The sequence below is a fragment of the Malaclemys terrapin genome, chromosome 1 (assembly GCF_027887155.1).
Source record: "Malaclemys terrapin pileata isolate rMalTer1 chromosome 1, rMalTer1.hap1, whole genome shotgun sequence".
NCBI classification, from domain to species: Eukaryota; Metazoa; Chordata; order Testudines; family Emydidae; genus Malaclemys; species Malaclemys terrapin.
Window position 1 is genome coordinate 242,938,816 of NC_071505.1, and position 19,366 is coordinate 242,958,181.

The following is a 19,366-nucleotide window of genomic DNA, read 5'->3' on the forward strand; positions in this document are numbered from 1 at the left end:
AGAGAGAGAAGTTTTCGAGCAACACAGAGCTTTTCTTCAGGTCAGAAGAAGAGCTGTGTGTGACTCGAAAGTTTGTATCTCTCACCAACAGAAGTTGGTCCAATAAAAGATACTACCACACCCACCTTGTCTCTCTAATACATTTAAAACGTTGGTCTGGAATTGAACAGTTAAGAGATCCAGCCATTTAACACTGCCTACATTCCTTAATTGCTCACTATAAACCCTCAAGACCGGGTCCAAAGAATAAAGAGCAGAACAGCAAACAAAGGGTGGTTTGCTTAAGTCAAGAAAAAGAGGGGGGGGAACCCCAACTCCTTAACTTAAAGACACTAGTAGGCAGAAAGACCTTCTATGTAAGCAAAATGATCTGTTTCCCAGTGTCTATTGCTTTTCAGTTCCAAATTCTGTTTCTTCCCTGAACTGGAAAGGAGTGACCCACTGTGACTCAGCAACCTCTTGGTGTCAACTGGCAGAGGGCACAGGAGGGGCATAGGGTTTTACAGGGATCCTCTGGGTCAGATATATTCATAATATCTAAGGTCCTACCAAATTCACGGTCCATTTTGGTCAATTTCACAGTCATACAATTTTAATATAATAAATTTCAGGATTTCAGCTATTTGAATCTGAAATGTCATGGTGTTTTAATTGTAGGAGTCCTGACCCAAAAGGGAGTTGGGGGGGTGGGATGTCACAAGGTTATGGTAGGGGGGTTGCAGTGCTGCTACCCTTACTGCTGTGCAGCTGCTGGTGGCGGCACTGCCTTCAGAGCTGGGCAGCTGGAGAGTGGCAGCTGCTGGCCAGGAGCCCAGCTCTGAAGGCAGAGTTGCCACCAGCAGCAGCACAGAAGTAAGGATGGCATGGTATGGTATTTCCACTCTTACTTCTGCACTGCTGCTGGCAGGGCACTGTCTTCAGGCCTGTGCGCTCAGCCAAGAGCTGCTGCTCTCCACTCAACTCTGAAGGCAGCATAGAAGTAAGGGTGGCAATACCATGACCCCCCTGCAATTCCCTTTTGGGTCAGGACCCCCAATTTGAGAAATGCTGGTCTCCCCTGTGAAATCTGTATAGTATAGGGTAAAAGCACTCAAAAGACCAGATTTCACAAGGGGAGACCAGATTTCATGGTCCATGATGCATTTTTCATGGCTGTGAATTCAGTAGGGCCCCAATAGCTCACCAAAGGGTGACATGTGAGGTCTCTACCAAAAGCAACCCCATTGTGACGTTCTGTACCTCGTGGAAACACCCTACACTCCCATGTTCATCCTTATAAAATGGTTGTGTGGTATCCAATGCAAAGTTTGTCATGTCGGTGTCTTTGAAAGACTCATGATGCGCTGAGCATTGTTGTTATAGTAATGTTATAGGTTGTTATTTCATGTATATAGTTATGAGGCTGAAAACGTGTCCTCATGGCTTAAAGCAAGCCCAAGCAAAAAACTCTCCAAGAGCAGAAGGGCAGTTCACACCTCATCAGGGCAGGTATGAGACAAACTCAGCCCAGCCTCACAGGAACAAAGGACACTGGCCTAGGCAGCAACAAAGGATCTGTTGGACTCTCGAGTCAGTCACCCTGCTTCCTTTGGTCAGTTTGGGACTGCGATGAGGTGATGCTCACCTGACTCTGAAGGGCAGGGGGGGATGGGCACTAAGCCAAGAGGGAAGAAAAGGACATGATAAAAGGGAAAGACATTTGCTATGCTCTCACTCTCTCTCTTCCACCTACATCTACAGACACCACACCAAGTGACTGAAGCACTGATCAAAGGGGAGAGCCTGGCTGAAGGGCAACCAGCCAGCCTGTGGTGAGAAGCATCTAAATTTGTAAAGACACTGAAAGTGTTAAGATCAGCTTAGAATGCATTTTGCTTTTATTTCATTTGACCAAATCCGACTTGTTGTGCATTGACTTATAATCACTTAAAATCTCTTTTATAGTTAATAAATTTGTTTGTTTATTCAAACCAAATGCACTGTTTCAGGTAGAAGTATGTCAGAGACTCCCCTTGGGATAACAAGCCTGGTATATATCCATTTCTTTGTTAAAATGTCAAACTCATATAAGCTTGCAGTGTCCAGCGGGCATAACTGACACTGCAAGACAGAGGTTTGTAGGATTGTGTCTGAGATATTGGCTAGCGTCATTCGGTTGCAAGTAGCTGGGAGCAGCTTACATGCCAGAGGCTGTGTGTGAACAGCCCAGGAGTGGGGGTTCTCACAGCAGAGCAGGGTAAGGCTGGCTCCCAGAGTCAAGGATTGGAGTGACCTAGCAGATCACCAGTCCAGATAATACCAGAGAGGAACGTCACACCCATGCTATGAGTGTCCCTAGCCTCTCACTGCCAGAATCTGGGAGTGGACAACAAGGGATGGATCATTTAATGATTACCTGTTCTGTTAATTCCCAGGTGCTTCAGAGGAATTGGTCACTGTCAGAAGACAGGATACTGTGCTAGATGGATAATTGGTCTGACCCAGTATGGCCATTCTTGTCACAATCATTGTGAAATGTATGTACAGATAAAATTTAAAGGAGTTATGTATCTATACTGAAAATTATGCTCTTAAACTCTTGGAGTTATGGCAAGTCACCAGGAGGTGATAAACCTCAGAAATGTCCCTTTCAGGCAGGAGGTTACAGATACTCAAATGGCCAGATGGAGAGATGGGTATTGTATGCCTCACACTGTATGCTATTTGCATACTTAGCCGGGGTCTAAATAAGAGACTGTGAAATCTACAAGAGAGGAAACCTACAGGAACAGCAGAGGGGTGCCCTGTTTATGAGTAAAGATGAAGGACTGTTTTAGTATATCTGGCAATGAAAGAGACATAGCGGGTCTTTCACCTAGGAGACAAACAGAGTGTCATGAAAGGAGGGTCACAGACATCCTAGCTGTAAAGATTTTGGGTGAGCAATACTTTACAAGACAGGAGAGTACCTTGTTTATGAAATCTAGGCTCTAACGTGTGTTATGATTTTATTTTATATGTAACCATTTGTTTCCAGTACTTCTACTTGCCACTATTTGACTCTGTGCTTTCTTAAATAAACTTAATACTTGATTTCATTATAAACACATTTAACTGCGGTGTGTTAAGCAGAAACGTGACCGGGGGTGGAACTGGATAGCTGGGGTGTACCGTTACTTTGGAAGCAGCAAATCTGTGAATACTGAAGTGTCCAGTGGACCAGGGGCTGGACATGCTAGGGAGATGCCTGGGGGAGGGGGACTCAAAGGTTGAAGTGTGCCAATCACTAACCTGTAAAGCAGTGGTCAAACTTTTGAGGGTCACACCCTCTTACCCCTGTCTTGCCTTCCCCGAGCCGGGGCTGTGATGGGGCAGGGGAAGATGTGGACACAGACATGGGTAAGGGGACCAAGGCTGGGGCTGCCGCTGGGCGTGGGTCTGGGGCGCAGCCGGGCTGTGGTGGGGGCTGGCGGCTAGGCCTGTGGCCAGGTGCAATTCCACTCCCAGTCTTGCCCCCAATCCTGGTCCCAGATAACAGCAGAACTGGTGGCTGGGAGGGGATGGGTGATGCTCCCTCCCAGCCCCTGTGCAGACTGGCCTGGATCCCGCTGCGCCCCCCCAGATGGTCCTTCATACCTTCCTATGGGGGCACACCCCACACTTTGGGGGCCTCTGTAGTAAAGCAACAGCAGGGCCTGTTAGGCCTAGAGGTAAGTGCCTGTGTTGCCCATGGCCACTGCAGTTGGGGAGCTGACCCATTGCAGACACAGACAAGGCTTCCTCACGTTAAGGGCAGGTGATAGTGAGGTGCCTTACAACCCTAGGAAGTGTCACAGCCACCTCTCCCCCAAAAGACCCTGCCCACTAGTCCATGGCCTTTTCTTTATGGCATTGTTTCAGGACAGCATGTAAGCATTAAGTCAAAGATACTTGTGCACAGGCTAAAAGTTAAGCCTATGCTTAAGTGCTATCCTGAATAGGAATTCTTTTCTGAACAGGGACTTATATCATTGCTCTAATGAGACCTTCACTAGCTCTTTCCCTTCCTACTTAATATATCTTTGTAATACTTCCACTAACACCTCAAACACAAAAAACACCAAAACCAAACAAAAATACCAAGCCACACACATTAATGGGGCATCACAGCCAACAAAATGGATTTGAAATTCATAGGCCAACCCACCATGGAGGTAGGATGAACCAAATATGTTAGAAGATTTTTCAAAGAGCTAATGACAGGGATTTTTTTTTTTTTTTAAAAAGCACAATATAAATTACTGATCAGTTAATACGCTGCAGTGGAATGATAGTAGCTACCCCATAGTTAAGGTTCAGTTTATCATCCAGTTATAAGCCTAACTCTCAACAGTCTATACTACTAAAATAAGCTACTCTGAAATTTCATGTTACAATTCACTGCAGGGTAGCTTTCCCCCTCAAAAATTTAGAAAACATCAGAAAAATAGTTTTAAAAACATGAAGAAATCCTATATTTTGAGGCATAAGCAAAGGGAATGGAATAAGCATTCAAACTTTACTCTGCCTTTCATGATCTGAGTGTTTAAATTCTCAAAACTAAAGTTACATTAACCATAGTCCTTTGTATGGAATTCCCTTGCTTTATTTAAAAATAAATATTACCAACTGAATTTGTAAATCTTATTATACTGAGACACCATATTTTAAGTCATATGAAAAAAGGAGCATTGCCTTAATTTTGAATATTTAATTCATCAATTATAATGTCTTAATCGTAGCATATAGTGTGGAATTTAATTACGAGTTTTATTTGAATGTAAGTAATGAAAGACTAAGGTAGGACAGAGAAGACCCTCTACAGTGCCGAGAAGATCCTATAACAATCCAGCCAAAATTATAAGAAGAAACTGTTGATGTTCAGTCAAGAACATAAGAACAACCATACTGGAAACAGTACAGCTAGTCCAGTATCCTGTCTCCAACAGTGGCCATGTTTAGTAGTAAAATTAAACATATGCATAAGTGTTTACAAGGTCAGGGCCTAAGTTGCCCATATGGGAGTGAACAGCAGAAATCATCCCATTAAGGAATGTGAACTTCTGAAGAGACAAAGCTATCAAGTATCACTAATTCTGGAGGAGACTGGGATGTGTGGGGGACATACCGGGATAGGTAGCATAACAAACTGTTTTACTGGGAACAGATTTTAAACCAGTGTTTGGGGAGGATTTGGCTGGTTTTGTTATAAATCTATTCCCGCACATGTGTGAAGAGGACAACTTTTCCCTTCTGGATATATCTGAAAGAGATTTTGCCATGTCCTATACAGTTTCACTCTATCTAGAAATAAGGAAAGGAGCAAAAGTTTGTGGTTTTCCATTACAACAGTGGTCTCCAACCCTTTTTGCCCAGGATCACTTTTTGAATGTAAGGGCAACCCAAGATCTACCCTGCCCTTTCCCCAAAACCCCACCCTGCTCACTCCATCTCCCCCTCCCATCACTTGCTCTCCCTCACTCATTTTCACCAGGCTGGGGCAGGGATTTAGGGTTCAGGAGGAGGTGCAGACTCTCGGCTGGGGCCAGGGGGTTCACAGTGTAGGAGGAGGCTCCACACTAGGACAGAGTGTTGGGATGCAGAAGGAGATGACAGGTGCAAAGTCTGGGAAGGGGTCAGGGCTGGGGCAGGGGGTTGGGATGCAGGAGGGGGTACAGGGTTCTGGGAGGAGGCTCAGGACTGGGGTGCGGCGGGGGGGGGGCGAGCTGTTGTGTGTGTGTCACGGTCTCTCTGGGGTAGGGAAGCTGTGCTGTCTCTCTCATGGTGTCTCTATGTGTAGGTCTCACGGTTTCTTGGGGGTAGGGGGGCTGTGCTGTGTGTCACGGTCTCTCCCCACGGAGGGGGAGAAGCTGCGCTCTGTGTCGTCCCACGGCCTCTCCGGGGTGGGGGAGCTGACCCGGGAGGGGGTAGCGGGGGGAACATGGGCTGTGCGTGTCGGAGTCTCTCCAGGGCGGGATGCCCCCACTCGGCCGGCTGTGCCCATCGGCCTGTCCCGGCCCAACAGCCCCGCTTTTCGCTGTCACTCGCGAGTGACTCGGCCCGGTGCCCAGTAAGAGCGGGGAACCCGCTCGCAGCTGCAGGATCCGGGTCACCCCCCTTCCGCCCTCCCGGCGCAGGAGTAACCGGCCCGGCCCGCTCCTACCTCAGGGCGGCGGCCAGTCCGGGTGCCGCGGGCTCTCGAGACCCGGTTGGGGCGAGGTGGCCGCTTTAGGCTCCGGCTGCCGCTGCCTCCATCCGCCCGGCTCACCTGCAGCGGGAGGAGCCGCAGGCGGGCGAGCGAGCCAACGGGGGCGGCCACTCCCAGGGAGCCGGGGTGGTGCCGCGTGCCGTTATCCCTGCTCCTATTGGGCGCCTGACTCAACAGCCCCCTGGTGAAAAATGACGACACCGCCAGCTGCCAAGCCGCTACCTCCCTTCGTACCGGTTGCTGAGTGCAGATGCGGCTCCTTTAAGCGCAATATCACATGGGATTTGTAGTTCCTAGATCGCCCTGTCAGCAAACTGCCGACCCCTTTCGCGCGCAGTGCTCTCTGGGAGATGTAGTCCCGACTCGCCGCCGCGGTGCACGGTGGGTAACAGTCTCCAGCTCGTCGGCCCGGTGCATCATGGGAGATGTAGTCCCCTGTGCCCCTCCAGTCGGGCGCCGACTTTCCAGTGCCTGTGGCGCGGCGACGAGGCGGGGACTGCTGCTCCCAGAGAGGCGGCCGGGACCCAGGGCCCGCTTGCCGGCGCCGCTCAGCGATAGGTGGCTGAGGAGAACCGGTGCGCGCCTGCGCAGGAGGCGGCGGCGCTGGGCGGTGAAGTTGGTCAAAGCGCCGGGGATAAGATGGTAGGTGGGAAAATGCCCCCCCACCCCCTTTCTCCCGATCCCGGCGCCGCGGCCCTGCCCAGAGGGGGCGCCGTGGGGGGACAGCGCCCGCCACTCCTGCCAGCGCGGAGCCGTGTTTCCTGCTGCGGGGTCGGCGGAGGGAAGGTCACCGGGCGGGGGGCCGGAGGGAGAGGGACAGAAGCGCGGAGAGGGAGGGCCCGCCAGGGCCGGGGGGGGGGTAGTGAGGGTCCCGGGGAGCTGGGGGCAGAGCCCGCGGCGTGAGGTGCCCGGCCGGGAGGGTCCCGTGGAGGGGGGTGGAGCGACGCTGTGGGTATTTTGAGAGCTGAGCCTGGGAGCAGCGGCACGTACTTGCCCTTTTTTGGGCTTTGGGCTTCCAAGGCAGGAGGCTGGAGCCGAGTCCCTCCTTTCCCCCCCTGTCCCGGTGTCCGTCTTTTGGGAGGGTGGGGCCCGGCCCAGGCCGCCGCCCCCAGCGGAATTGGGCTGCACAGGTTTCGGGGGTTGGGAGTTTGCAGGGCCTTGGGAAGCAGCGAGGAGCTCCCTGCTGGGGTCGGGGGGAAGGGAGGATTTAAGTCGGCTTATGGGGTGTCTTGCATTTGTGCTGCACGTGTCTGTGCTGAGCTTGGGGAAGGTGGTTTAGGGAGCTCTAGGGAACCCCCCCCCCATATCATTTGGAGTGGTTGCGCCACTTTCGTTCCTCACGGACTTGCTCAGTGTTGTTGTTTTTTAAGGAAAGAAAGTTAGACGAGAATGAAAAATCATCCATAATATGGAAATTGGAAACCCTCTTTCAGCTCTAACTGTGAAATCACAACCGTGACTCCATAAATTGTTGTCAAAGAAGGGTATTGTCATTTTCCTCAGGGGAGGCTCCACTAGTTAAGCTGGCAAGTTTTCTTCTAGCCCACCACAGTCCCCAAAGAAAGTCAGCCTACCGAGTACAAATCCGTTGCACTGGGAAACTCCTATCAGGATAATACCAAAGCTTAAATTGTATTTGGGCACCTCCATGTGATTATGATTGGCAAAATAGAAATGCATATATAGATTGTTATTGGAATAAATATTTGACTGATTATAGGGGAAATATATGTTCATGCAAAAGAAAGCAGGTTTATGTCCCACTGAGCAACATTCCAAGGCCCTATCACTGCTGTGCAAGAACATAATTGGAAATCCCAGAAAAGTAACAGGAATTTACAATTAATTAAAAGGTGATCAAAGCTATTTCGGAAAGAGTCCGAATTAGGCCTCATCTTGCAACATCTGTTTTAAATAGGTGATATATTTTAACAATTTTTAGAATTTTGGTGGTGATGTGGCAGATTGTACTTTTCAAGTCAGAGTACATAAAGTATTTCACCTCATTGTGACCTATTACAAAATATACATACTATGTTGCGATCATTTAGAAAGAAGACATGCTAGAAAAAATGATTTCTATGTATCTTTTTTAAAAATAAAGAATCTGTTCATGTATGTAATTTAAATGGGACTTAAACTGTGTTTTGGAGAACAATTCTGCATTGGCAGAGAGGTGAAGTGAATGATCATCTTTACCATCTCTGTCCTTTTGAAGCAGAAAAGAGACAGGTTACTTGAAGTTCATAGACCTTATATATATGACATAACTTGTAGTTTGTGTGTAATATCCTGGGACAACATGGCTACAAGAGAGACAAGGTGGGTGAGGTAATATTTTTTTATTGGATCAACTTCTAGTGGTGAAAGCTTGTATCTTTCGCCACTAGAAGTTGGTCTAATAAAAGATATTACCTCACCCACGTTGTCTCTAACAACCATGACAACTAAAAGTTATATTACAGATTCCTATTGTGAAATCACCCAACACTAAATTAATTGTAACTTAGAAAGACTCTTGTTTAAATGTACAAGATTTTATTGTAGAAAAATTTCTTATATTTCTACTTCAAGAAAAATTTAGGATTTTTTAAAATATAAATAGATGTACACAATATCTCCAGTAGGGAAACAACAAAGATAATTTAACATTTCCTTTGAAAAATCAATTGCAATTATTTCTGTGGCTATAAAGTTGTTCCCATTTTATGAGTATTCTTTTCTGTATTTTTTCAATATTTAGAAAATAAATTTACGAAGGAAAGAACAAAGTCCCTTTCTTGTGCATATGATGCACTTCTTGTCTTATATCATCTGCAATAATCTTTTAATGATATGACTATATGTAGAGTGTGTAAAAGAGTTAAGGGTGGAGTAGAAGATGTATGTATATTTAAACTGTAGTGTCACATTGAACATGAAACAGTGATGTGCAGTCAGGGCCGGCACCAGCTGAGCAAGCTGGTGCTTGGGGTGGCAGATTGTTGGAGGCGGCATTCTGCCCAATCCTAGGGCGGCACAGCAGCTTGTTGTTGTTGTTGTTCTGCTCCGGCCGCCCTGTAGGGGGCGGCGGTGTGGAGAACCAGAGTGCCCTGCAGGGCAGTCCTCTTCCTTCCCTCCCCGCCGACCGGAGCGGAGCCCTTGCGGCAGGCGGCAGGAAGTGGCGCAGCGGGAGGGGCCGTGTGGCAGCGCCGCTGTTGTAGCCCTGGTTGCCCCCTTCTCTCTCTCTCCTGCCCACTCCCTCCGCCTCCAGTCAGTCCCCCTGCACCCGCGCTCCAGCTGTGCCGCAGGTTTTTTTTTGCTTTGCCGTTCTGGCTGCCCCGTTTTTTGTTTTTGTTTTTGTTTTTTTGCTTGGGGTGGCCAAAAAGTCAGAGCCGGCCCTGTGTGCAGTAGAATACATTATAAAAGCTTGTTCTAATAATTAGGTATTAGCAAGTCAATGCGTCACTTTACACTGTTGTTAAATACTAGGGTGAGCAAATTATGAAGTGTTTACCCAGATAACTTAGTTATCTACCCAGAAACATAACTTGTACTGTACTAACTATGATGAGTAAAAGAGATGTATTGAAACCCAAAGAGAGTTTGATTTTTTTTTTTTTAAAGTTACTTTATGTACAGCAGAGAATAATGGTAAAACACATTGGTAGCAGATTTTTGCTCTCTTTCAAACCTCTTTCCCCCAACTCCCGTATTCTCCAGAAGTATCCTCTGGGAACATAGAGCTATGGTTTGCCGCAACTCATTGCCATTGAGAAAAACATTTCATGGTTCCTATAAACCCTATTTTCTACTGAATAAAAGTAACCAATTACATTGGTTAATATAAACATCTCTTCTATTGTCAGAACATATTAAAGCTTTTGATTAGATTTACAAAAACTTTTTGTAAACTCATAATATTGAGTGAATCTCTTGCTTGGCTTCTTTATCAGTTTTATTTTCTTTTGAGCTCACTTTTTCTGAAAGCAACAGTGAACATGTTCCCAGTGTTAAAATTGAAAAGTGCTTTGTAACTTTAATTGCCTTAAATAATCAACTGGAAAACACTATTGTTCACTAGCACTAGAAATTAATTAGGAAAAATCTTAAGTCAACTGTTAAACTTTTTAGATATTTCTCAAGGCCTTTATTTACAGAAACTCTGATTTTTGTATGACTCATACCTTTGAAACATATTTTATCATTAATAATAGACTTTTTTTCAGCGAATAGACCCAATTGTCATAACAGTAGTATTTTAGAGTTTTTAACCAAATAATTCTGAATACCTGGAGATCAAACAATTTTCATACAAAACAATTGTGTGTACGTGAGCAGGAACACAAATTTGAATTTATTGTTGCCAGAATATTTGCGACTAAAATGTACATACAGATGCTGTCATTTCAGTTTCCAGAAGTGCTGTCTTTTTAACTGCAGAAGAGCAAGGCTTTGTCTTCCTTTAATTCTGAAGTGAAACTTGTCACACACCAAGAAAACTAAACCCCTTTAAAAGATAGGTATTAGTAGTAGAATGCTAAAACAAACTTCTGGATTAGCTTCATTGGCTTTCCTGCTTCTTTTGCATCCCAAAGCATAAGCTTAAATCGTCTCAGAAGGACAAGGTCCGCCAGTTTATGGCATTTACCCAGGCTGGTGAAAGGACTGCTATATATTGCTTAATGCAGAATGAGTGGAAACTAGAAGTGGCAACAGACAACTACTTCCAGAACCCAGACTTGTACTACAAAGAATCCATGAAAAATTCAATAGACAGAAAGAAATTAGAACAATTGTATAACCGGTACAAAGGTAAGGATCACTCTTTTAACTATTTCATTTCAATTACGTTTCTACTTTAAATTTTTGCCACTGATAACATCTTTTAAGACTGCTAATGCAATATCCTACTTTTAATTTTCTATCTGTATGTAGCTGTAATAGGACACTCTCTGGAATGTAAGGCTGTTTTTTTTCCTTCTTCTTCTTCTTGCATGTCTTATGTTCCCTATGGAAGTCCAAAATTTTGTTTTATAAAGTATAAATCACCTTAACAATAGGAAGGACTGCATATGAAGTTAGAAAAAAAAATAGACTAAGATCAGTTACTTATGGACTTGACCATGGCTCTGTACAAGCACATTATGCACAGTATTTGATCTCTTGTCCATGAAATCTGTTAAGGAATTTTGGTATGTGATGTTACTTTGCATGGTAAAATTATGGCTGTAATTTCTCTATTAAATGTTTAAGTATAGTTGAGATAAAAGGGGGTAATCTTTTATTTTAAACCACACGAACACTTTCAGCTACAAGAAAGGGTCTGATAACAGTATTAAGCAAGGAAACTCAGAATTAAGGTTGAAACTCCATCCTTAATTTACCCTTTGTGCTTGCATATTACATCATAAATGATATGCCAGATCACCTGCTGTTTAGATATGCTAGGAAAAACATACTCACAAGGAAGTGAATTAAAGGTGGAGTTGTGTTTTATTTTCCATTTCTTTTTTATTTTATGGTAGTGTTTAAAAGAAGAGGAAAAATAAAAGGGGAAAAAATGGCCATGGAAGTGTAAGAATTGACGTGATCCAGTGTAAGAGCTCCTTTTGAAATGTTAATATTTTATATTAATGCATGTAAATGTTTATTGAATAGAATGAAGCAGCTCTGAATCATTACTATCTGTTGCTTAAATCTAAATCTTCATCTAGACATTTTTTTAAATGGATATTTGACCAGACTTTTGTCTAGTCTGAATCCTTTTTAAACCTACTATATGGTTATGATTTTTGCCAGAATTGCTTTGTATGTACATTAGTCTCTTTCATATTAATAACTACACTATTTTGAAAGGTTTTAAACACCATAAAGGCTTGTTCCATATTACAGACAGATGATCTTCAAAATTTCATTTTAAAAACATAAGGTTGCATTGAGTTGTATGAGCACAGAGATTGAGGCAAAACTGGAACATTTGTGTGTACTTGTAGAAGTTTACTAAACCACTTACTTGGTTTAATTTTGCTTTTATTTATATCACTCCTTGGCTTTTGTTTGCCAATTTTAAAGGAAGCTGAGGTTAAAAATATATATATATTTACATTCTGAACGGTTACCTATACTTGAATACTGAAGGAATTTTATGAATCTTATTTAGCTTTCATTATTTGTGCTGTTTACTTTTCTACTTCATTTCAGTTTGTTGAAAGAAAATATTCTAGTCAGTTTTGTTGTTTTCATGCATCAACACAATATTGCAACATTGTTAGGACTGAAAAGGCTGTAAGGATATATGTAAATCCTAAACAAATTTTCAGATAAATTAATAAGGGAAAAATTTATCATGAAAGAGTTTCTATTCATATTAGTATTTTTAAACATCTTTTTTTTTTTTTGTTAAACAGAAACTAAACTTTGTACCTTAGCTGCCTGGCCAAAGTTCCTTTTTAAGCCCTTAGAAAGGGTTTGTTTATAGAACCTAAAGAAAAATGTGTAGATGGCATCATGTTTGAAATGCGAGATGACACATCTTTCATTGTCCAACTGTACTATTGTTTAAGTGTTTTTTGCTTTTTTAGTGGGTAACATCCAAATCAAATCAATGCATGTTCGTTTTTATTATTCCCTCAGTTGCCCAGATACACCTCTACCCTGATATAATGCAACCTGATATAACACGAATTCGAATCTAATGCGGTAAAGCAGCGCCCCTGGAGGGGCAATATAATGTGGTTTCACCTATAACGCAGTAAGATTTTTTGGCTCCCGAGGACAGCGTTATATCGAGGTAGAGGTGTATTGTGAATAATAACACTAAGAGTGGGATCTTGTCTTCTTTGAAGCCAGTAGGAGTTTTACCATTGGCTTCACTGGAGACAAAATTTCACTGGAAATATTATAAGAATAATTTAAAAACTTAATAAATCAAGATATTCTCTTGGAGCCTGATCCTTACAACACACTAGATAGCTTTACTCTTTCCTCCAACACTTAGTTCCATCGATTTCAGTGGAATTACACCCGGGAGAAAGATAAGCAAGTAGTAACTGCTACATCAAGTCCTTATTTAATTATTGGCTACTTTTAATCTTTAGTCATTCAGAAACCTCTGGGAAACCAAAGCGATGTTAAAATGAAGCTGCATTTTAAGGCCCTGATCTTGCAGTCTGATCAGATTGCAGGATCAGGGTCTAATAAAGGACTGAACAGTTGAAGTCTATACCAATTAGTTATCCAAAATATCAAACTTAAAAGAATATTTCAGTTGCATTTTAACTGTAGCTGTAATATAGTAAGCTATTGTAATTAAAGAAGAACTTATGACTTGTTGCATTTAAATTTGGGGAAAACAGTTCTGTGTTTTGAGTAGTACATATTGTATATGAAAAATAGAAGGGTAACTTTGAAGTTACTACTTGTGTGTAACCATAGTACATTTTTAAGAGAATCCTGCATTATAGTGTAATTGCTGTTCTATAGCAAAATAAAATAGTTGCCATGCCTGTATAGTACAGTTACTGCTTCTTTTTAATCATTTCTTAGGGTCAGACTAATTAAAAATCCAATATAATTTACATGAAGGATTTGTTTGGGGGTTTTGTTTGGGGTTTTTTGTTAGATTTAGTTTTCCATATTAAATTTTTATAATTATGGTTGTGACATAAACTGACACTGGCAATTACAATGTGTGGTTCTATCCTAAGTGGTAACCACTTATTATTAAACAGTTATGTACGTCACAGTGGTGCTGAGTGGTCTCATCTAGGTTGAGGCCTGTTGTGCTAGGCACTAAATAAACATTGTGTCTCATTGATTTGGTCACTTTGCAAGTATTTAAAACAAACTAACAAAAAAATACCCCCTCACTTCCAGCCTCCCAAATTAATCCTGGGCTCTGAGATTTAAGTTCTTCTCTTCTCATACATCACTACCAGGAAAAAGAATCTGTAGCTAAATTTGGTGTTTCTCCTTAACCTGTTGTAGTGTTCTAACCAGCAAATGCCTTATCTACTTGTGCATATTATAGCACTCTGAGTATAATCAATTTCAGTATTTCTTCCCTATAGTTAGGCAGTTCCACCTATTGTTTTTGTGGGGCTTTCACACAGCAACGGGGAGAAGGGGAAAATATCTAAGGGGTAATCATTATTTTTAAAAATAATTTAAAAAACCACAAAAATTGGCAGGGGGTCTTTGGAAGATATACCTTTTAACTCATTTTTTGAAATAGACTAGATTTCAAATTGATGTCCTAATTAAGAATGAATATATTTGAGAAGTACTCGTACAATAGCTTCTGCACTGCAGCATATCAAAACTGTTCAGATCATTAGTCTGTAGGAAAGTTTTTAATATGTTTTGTAATACTTTTTATATTTTTGACTGCAGACCCACAGGATGAAAATAAAATTGGTATTGATGGAATTCAGCAGTTTTGTGATGATTTAAGCCTGGACCCTGCCAGTATCAGCGTCTTGGTCATAGCATGGAAGTTCAGGGCAGCCACTCAATGTGAATTCAGTAAAAAGGAATTTGTAGATGGCATGACAGAGTTGGGGTGAGTGTATCAGTTTTCTTTGTAGTTAAAAACTTTTTAGGGCCTGAGCCAACTCCCACTGAAGTCAATGGAAGCTGGATTAGACGTCAAGCTTTTAAAACATTCCATGGATTTGCTCCGTGCTATCCTTAATTTAGACTGAATTGACTTACTCTCCAGTCTCCACTTCTCCAGTCTACATTCCCCCTGTCACTTTCTTCTAAGTTTGTTTGTGCATTTTTGTTCACTTGTTCTGGGTATTTATCTTAATAATGTCTTTTCTACACATCTCATCTTAATTTGTCTGATTCTTTGCCGTTTCCTCACTCACCATAGCTAGTAGGAAAATACTTCTATATTTCAGTTTCCTCTTAGTTTTTCCTTCACCATATGTCTTTCCCTTTTATTTGTATGATAGTTGCTGTACCAAGTTCTGTGAAGTGTTCTCTCTTTATTCCACCTTTATGGACCATGAATCCCAGAAGTTAGTATTTTTGCTAGAATGCGGCAATAGCAACATTCTAAATATCTGCTAATGGTCTAATTAGATTAAAATAAATATTTCCGTGATATTAAACTTAAGAACTCCAGCTGTAGTTATTTGTATAAGGTAGCACCTAGGAACCCCAGTCATGGACCAGAGCCCCATTGTGGTAGGCAGTGCGCAAACACATAATAAAAAGACAATACCTGTCCCCAGAGAGCTTATAGCGTAAGCAAAATGTAAACAGAAACAGAGGTGAAATGACTTGCTGAAGATTACATAGCAAGTCATTGGCATGGCTGGGAATAGAATCCAGGTCTTTTGACTCCCAGTTCAGTGACCTTTCCACTATACTATATTGCCACTCCAATTAGGTAAATTTGTTATATAGTCTGAAAAATGATTTTGTGAAAAGTGGTATTGTGTGGTTCCATATTCATTTTTTACTGAGTGGCTTCCATTGCTGATTTGCTCAAACTGCAAATTTAAATGATTTGTCTCACTAAACCAGGAATTTTAAATTGAGCTGTATTCCTGCAGTTTCTCTCAGCACTACTAGTAACTGTTTTCATTTCAGAAGCATCTATCACTGTAGTAGCTGAATGTTCCAGTGGGATGAAATTTCTACAACTCAAATTTAGCTGACAATTTTGAAGCTAAATAAGCTACAGTACACTCCAGCTCATGCTTTCATGACTGTGTTGCTTCTGCAAAGCTAACTATAGTAAAATAAGCAAAGAGTTTTAAGAAGCTACACTTCTGAATGTGATTATAGCTCATTTGCATAATGTGTGCATCTGAGTTTTACCAAAATTTCACTGAAGCATCATGCGCTTTTTCTTGATTTCCTTTCCCATAATTACTGACTTAGAAAGGATCATTACTGCCATGACTATCTAATTAGCCTGCTCTTCCTGTCTGATTGCTTTAGGGATGCCCAGTAATGGAAGTAAATAGTTCAGGAGTTGAAATCTCATCTCTGCTAACTTTTGTTTAAATCCCCATATTATTGATTGAAACTATGAACCCCAGCCTGGGAGAAAGGGAAAAGCTACTGAACACGCTTCTTCTTCCCTCTCCCCTTTCAAGTTAGTAGGGCTTATGCAAAGTCATTACAGGCATAGAACCTAGGTCTCCAACATGACAAAACCCAGTCTTATTCACTGCCTTTGAGTGACTAAATCAGTTTTCATTATCCTATCTGTAACTGCTATACACCACACGCCTCCCAGAACCAATGATAGAATCCAGGATTCATGTGACCACTTTACCACCAATTTTGTACTTTTGAAAACTATGATTTGTAAACTATGACGTGAATTGCCAAAATATACATTTCACATTTCAGTAATTTATTACACATTTTGCTTGTGTCACCCATTGGTCAGTGTGTATGTTGACCTATGGATGCAAGTCTGTGACAACTCTGAGAGCCTGGCTTTTTAGCACAAGCATGCTTTTAGTTCTGGAGGTCATCTGTTCAATGCCTGGTTTTGGCCAAGATGGCAGCCATCACCCTTGCAGGTTCACAAAAATATGTGTCCAGGCTTAAAACTGGCACTTCAATGCAAAACCTTAGCATTGACCTCAGTAGGGCTAAGGCAAAATAATTTCCCAGATGCATAGAATGTGTGATAGTCAGATGTTTTAATCTGTTGATATAAAAGCATATGAGGTCACTGTTAAGGCTTTGTGTTGAGTGCATATTTGATGAAGTAGGGGGTATATATTGCTTTTGGCTGTCAGTTGAAAAGTGGAAGTGAAAGCCTTAGGGAAAAGGTTGTAGCAATATGAAGGTGGGAAAGAATGTGTACGTTTTTTCCATTTTTCTAAGCAGGAAGGATTGATTTAAATCAAAACTATTTAAATCAGCAAGTAGGAACCTTGGTTTAAATAATCTATTTTAATTGTGTTTTGCATTTTTACTTCAGTTACTTTCTTAAAGAAAGGTTTATTCTTATTGGCTGGTAACCATTAAAACAAGTTGATTTGGAACTAAATAGAGCCTTTTCACTAAATTTGTGCTGCTTTTTGCTAATCAGGTAGATTCACTATATCTGTGCACATTTATTTAAGCAGTTGCATTGCTTAACTTGCATTTATTCAGATTCTTAATGTTCACTTTTTTATTCTGTTGGAAAATGGTGAATGATATATTTCTTATTTACTTGATGATGATTAATTTTTTTACTTGTGATTTGTCTCAGCCTCTATTTGGGTGGATACTCAAATTCAATTAAAATGCACAAAAACAGGATTTAAAATTAAATAAAACTACCTTTAATGTGCCAGATCAGTGGTTTCCAAACTTTTTTTCTGGTGACCCAGCTGAAGAAGAGGGATAGGGTGTGGGGTGGGGCTGTGAATGAGGGGTTCAGGGTGTGGGAAGGGGTCCTGGGCTGGGGTAGGGGGTTAGGGTACGGGAGGGGTTTAGGGCTCTGGGCTGGGGCTGCAAGCTCTGGAGCAGGGATTGGGGATGAAGGGTTTGGGGTGCAAGAAGGGGCTCCAGGTTTTGGGGGGCTCAGGGCTGGGGCAGGGAATTGAGGCACGGAGTTACCTCAGGCAGCTCCCAGTCAGCAGAGCAGCGGGGATGCTAAGGCAGGCTGCTGCCTGTCCTGGCACCGCGAACCGCGCTGCGTCCCAGAAGCGGCCAGCAGCAGGTCTGGCTCCTAGGCAGAGGTGCACAAGCGGCTCCACACAGCTCTCACCTGCAGGCGCTGCCCCTCCCCACCACCCCCAGCTCCCATTGGCCAGTTCTCAGGGCAGGGGCAGTGCACAGAGCCCCATGCTGCCCCCCACCTAGGAACCGGAACTACTGCTGGCTGCTTCCAGGGTACAGCACAGTGTCAGAATAGGTAGGAACTAGCCTGCCCTAGCCGGGGAGCACTGCCAATGGGATTTTTAACAGCCCGGTCAGTAGTGCTGACCAGAGCCACTGCAACCCAGTGCCTTACGTTCCGCAACCCAGTACTGCGTCACCACCCACAGTTTGAAAACCACTGTGCTAGATGCATAGCTTTTTTCTTATCAGACATGTTTTGCATTTAAAACATACTGATTTATTAAAGAAGGGAAGTATTATCTGTAATTAATGAATTGAACTGATTGATTGTTTCTGGCCACTATGTCCTTCAAAATTTTAGAACTAGTAGACTTCATCCTCTTACACCTAGCTTTTATTCATAGATTGGAAGAGGATAGCAAGCTTTCCTTCTTTTTTAACTCCCAATTGGTTTCTCAACTTTAAATGAACTTGTCATTGAACTGAAGTTGGTGAATAAACTGAAATAGAGAAAATATTCTCTCTTCACTGCTGTCAAAAGCTAGTTTAGCACTTCAGCAAACTCTGATTCCAGAGGCTTAGCCTGTGACTTCCACCAATTCAGTGGACTGACTTTCTTTAAAATATAGCAGCAAAAATGTACTGCTTAATATTATTTTTGTATTTAATGTAAGTGATATTAACTTATGCTAAGGCCTAACCTTTTACAAATTATTATCTATTTTAAATGGTTTACTTAAAAAAATCTGTATATAATTTAAACAAAAAAAATCTGATTTTTTTATCACTAATTTTTATCCATCCTACTTTTAAGGTTTTATATGGGTGGGATTTATCTTACTGCAACCTTAGCTGTCTCTAAATGTTTGTTTTCTAATTGTGCAGTACATAAGCTCCATCTTTCTAGATGTTCTCTGTATTGGTCATATTAGTATTCTGAGAACCTGTGAGAGTTGAGGTATCCGGGGTTGAAGTTAGGGCAACAGTAGTGGAAATGGTTAGAGCCCTGCAAAACCACAGGTATCCACTTTATATCTGTGGACCATTTCTGCAGATAGCGCGGATGCGGATAAAATTTTGTATCCATGCAGGGCTCTGATGGTAAGAGCTGGGCGAGCAGCTGTGAGGACCACCTGCTTGGGCCCCATGCCCAGGGCAGGTGGAAGGTCCGCTGCGGCACACCACAGCTGCCTGCCTGGCTCTTACCGTGGCTGGGCTGTGCCTCCAAGCTGCCCTAGCCAGAGCCGGGTTGGGAAAGCCATACTGGCAACTGTGGGGAGCCTGGGTCTCCCCACCTGCCCAGGGCAGAGTGGCTGTGGGGGCAGGGATGCTGGGTGGAAGGGCTGGAAAGCAGAGACACTGAGTGGGGGGGCA

The 19,366-nt window shown here is 42.6% G+C and overlaps 2 protein-coding genes across 4 annotated transcripts in view; one reads left to right on the plus strand and one right to left on the minus strand.

Annotated features, from left to right (window-relative positions):
* The window catches only part of TMCO3 (transmembrane and coiled-coil domains 3), a 62,368-nt gene extending 56,092 nt beyond the window's left edge, over positions 1-6,276 (minus strand). The window contains exon 1 of the mRNA XM_054011046.1: positions 6,161-6,276. The gene's annotated coding sequence lies outside the window, so the exon portion shown is untranslated. The remainder of the gene's footprint in view (positions 1-6,160) is intronic.
* Positions 6,277-6,421: 145 nt separating this feature from the next.
* The window catches only part of DCUN1D2 (defective in cullin neddylation 1 domain containing 2), a 64,670-nt gene continuing 51,725 nt past the window's right edge, over positions 6,422-19,366 (plus strand). The window contains exons 1-3 of one of the 3 annotated variants that reach the window (XM_054011059.1): positions 6,770-6,847; positions 10,783-10,999; positions 14,579-14,747. In XM_054011059.1, coding sequence (XP_053867034.1) covers positions 6,845-6,847; positions 10,783-10,999; positions 14,579-14,747 — 389 coding nt within the window. In that variant the 5' untranslated portion in view covers positions 6,770-6,844. Of the gene's footprint in view, positions 6,848-7,165; positions 8,124-10,782; positions 11,000-14,578; positions 14,748-19,366 lie in introns of those variants that run through there. The other 2 variants (XM_054011078.1, XM_054011070.1) reach the window with 2 other exon arrangements.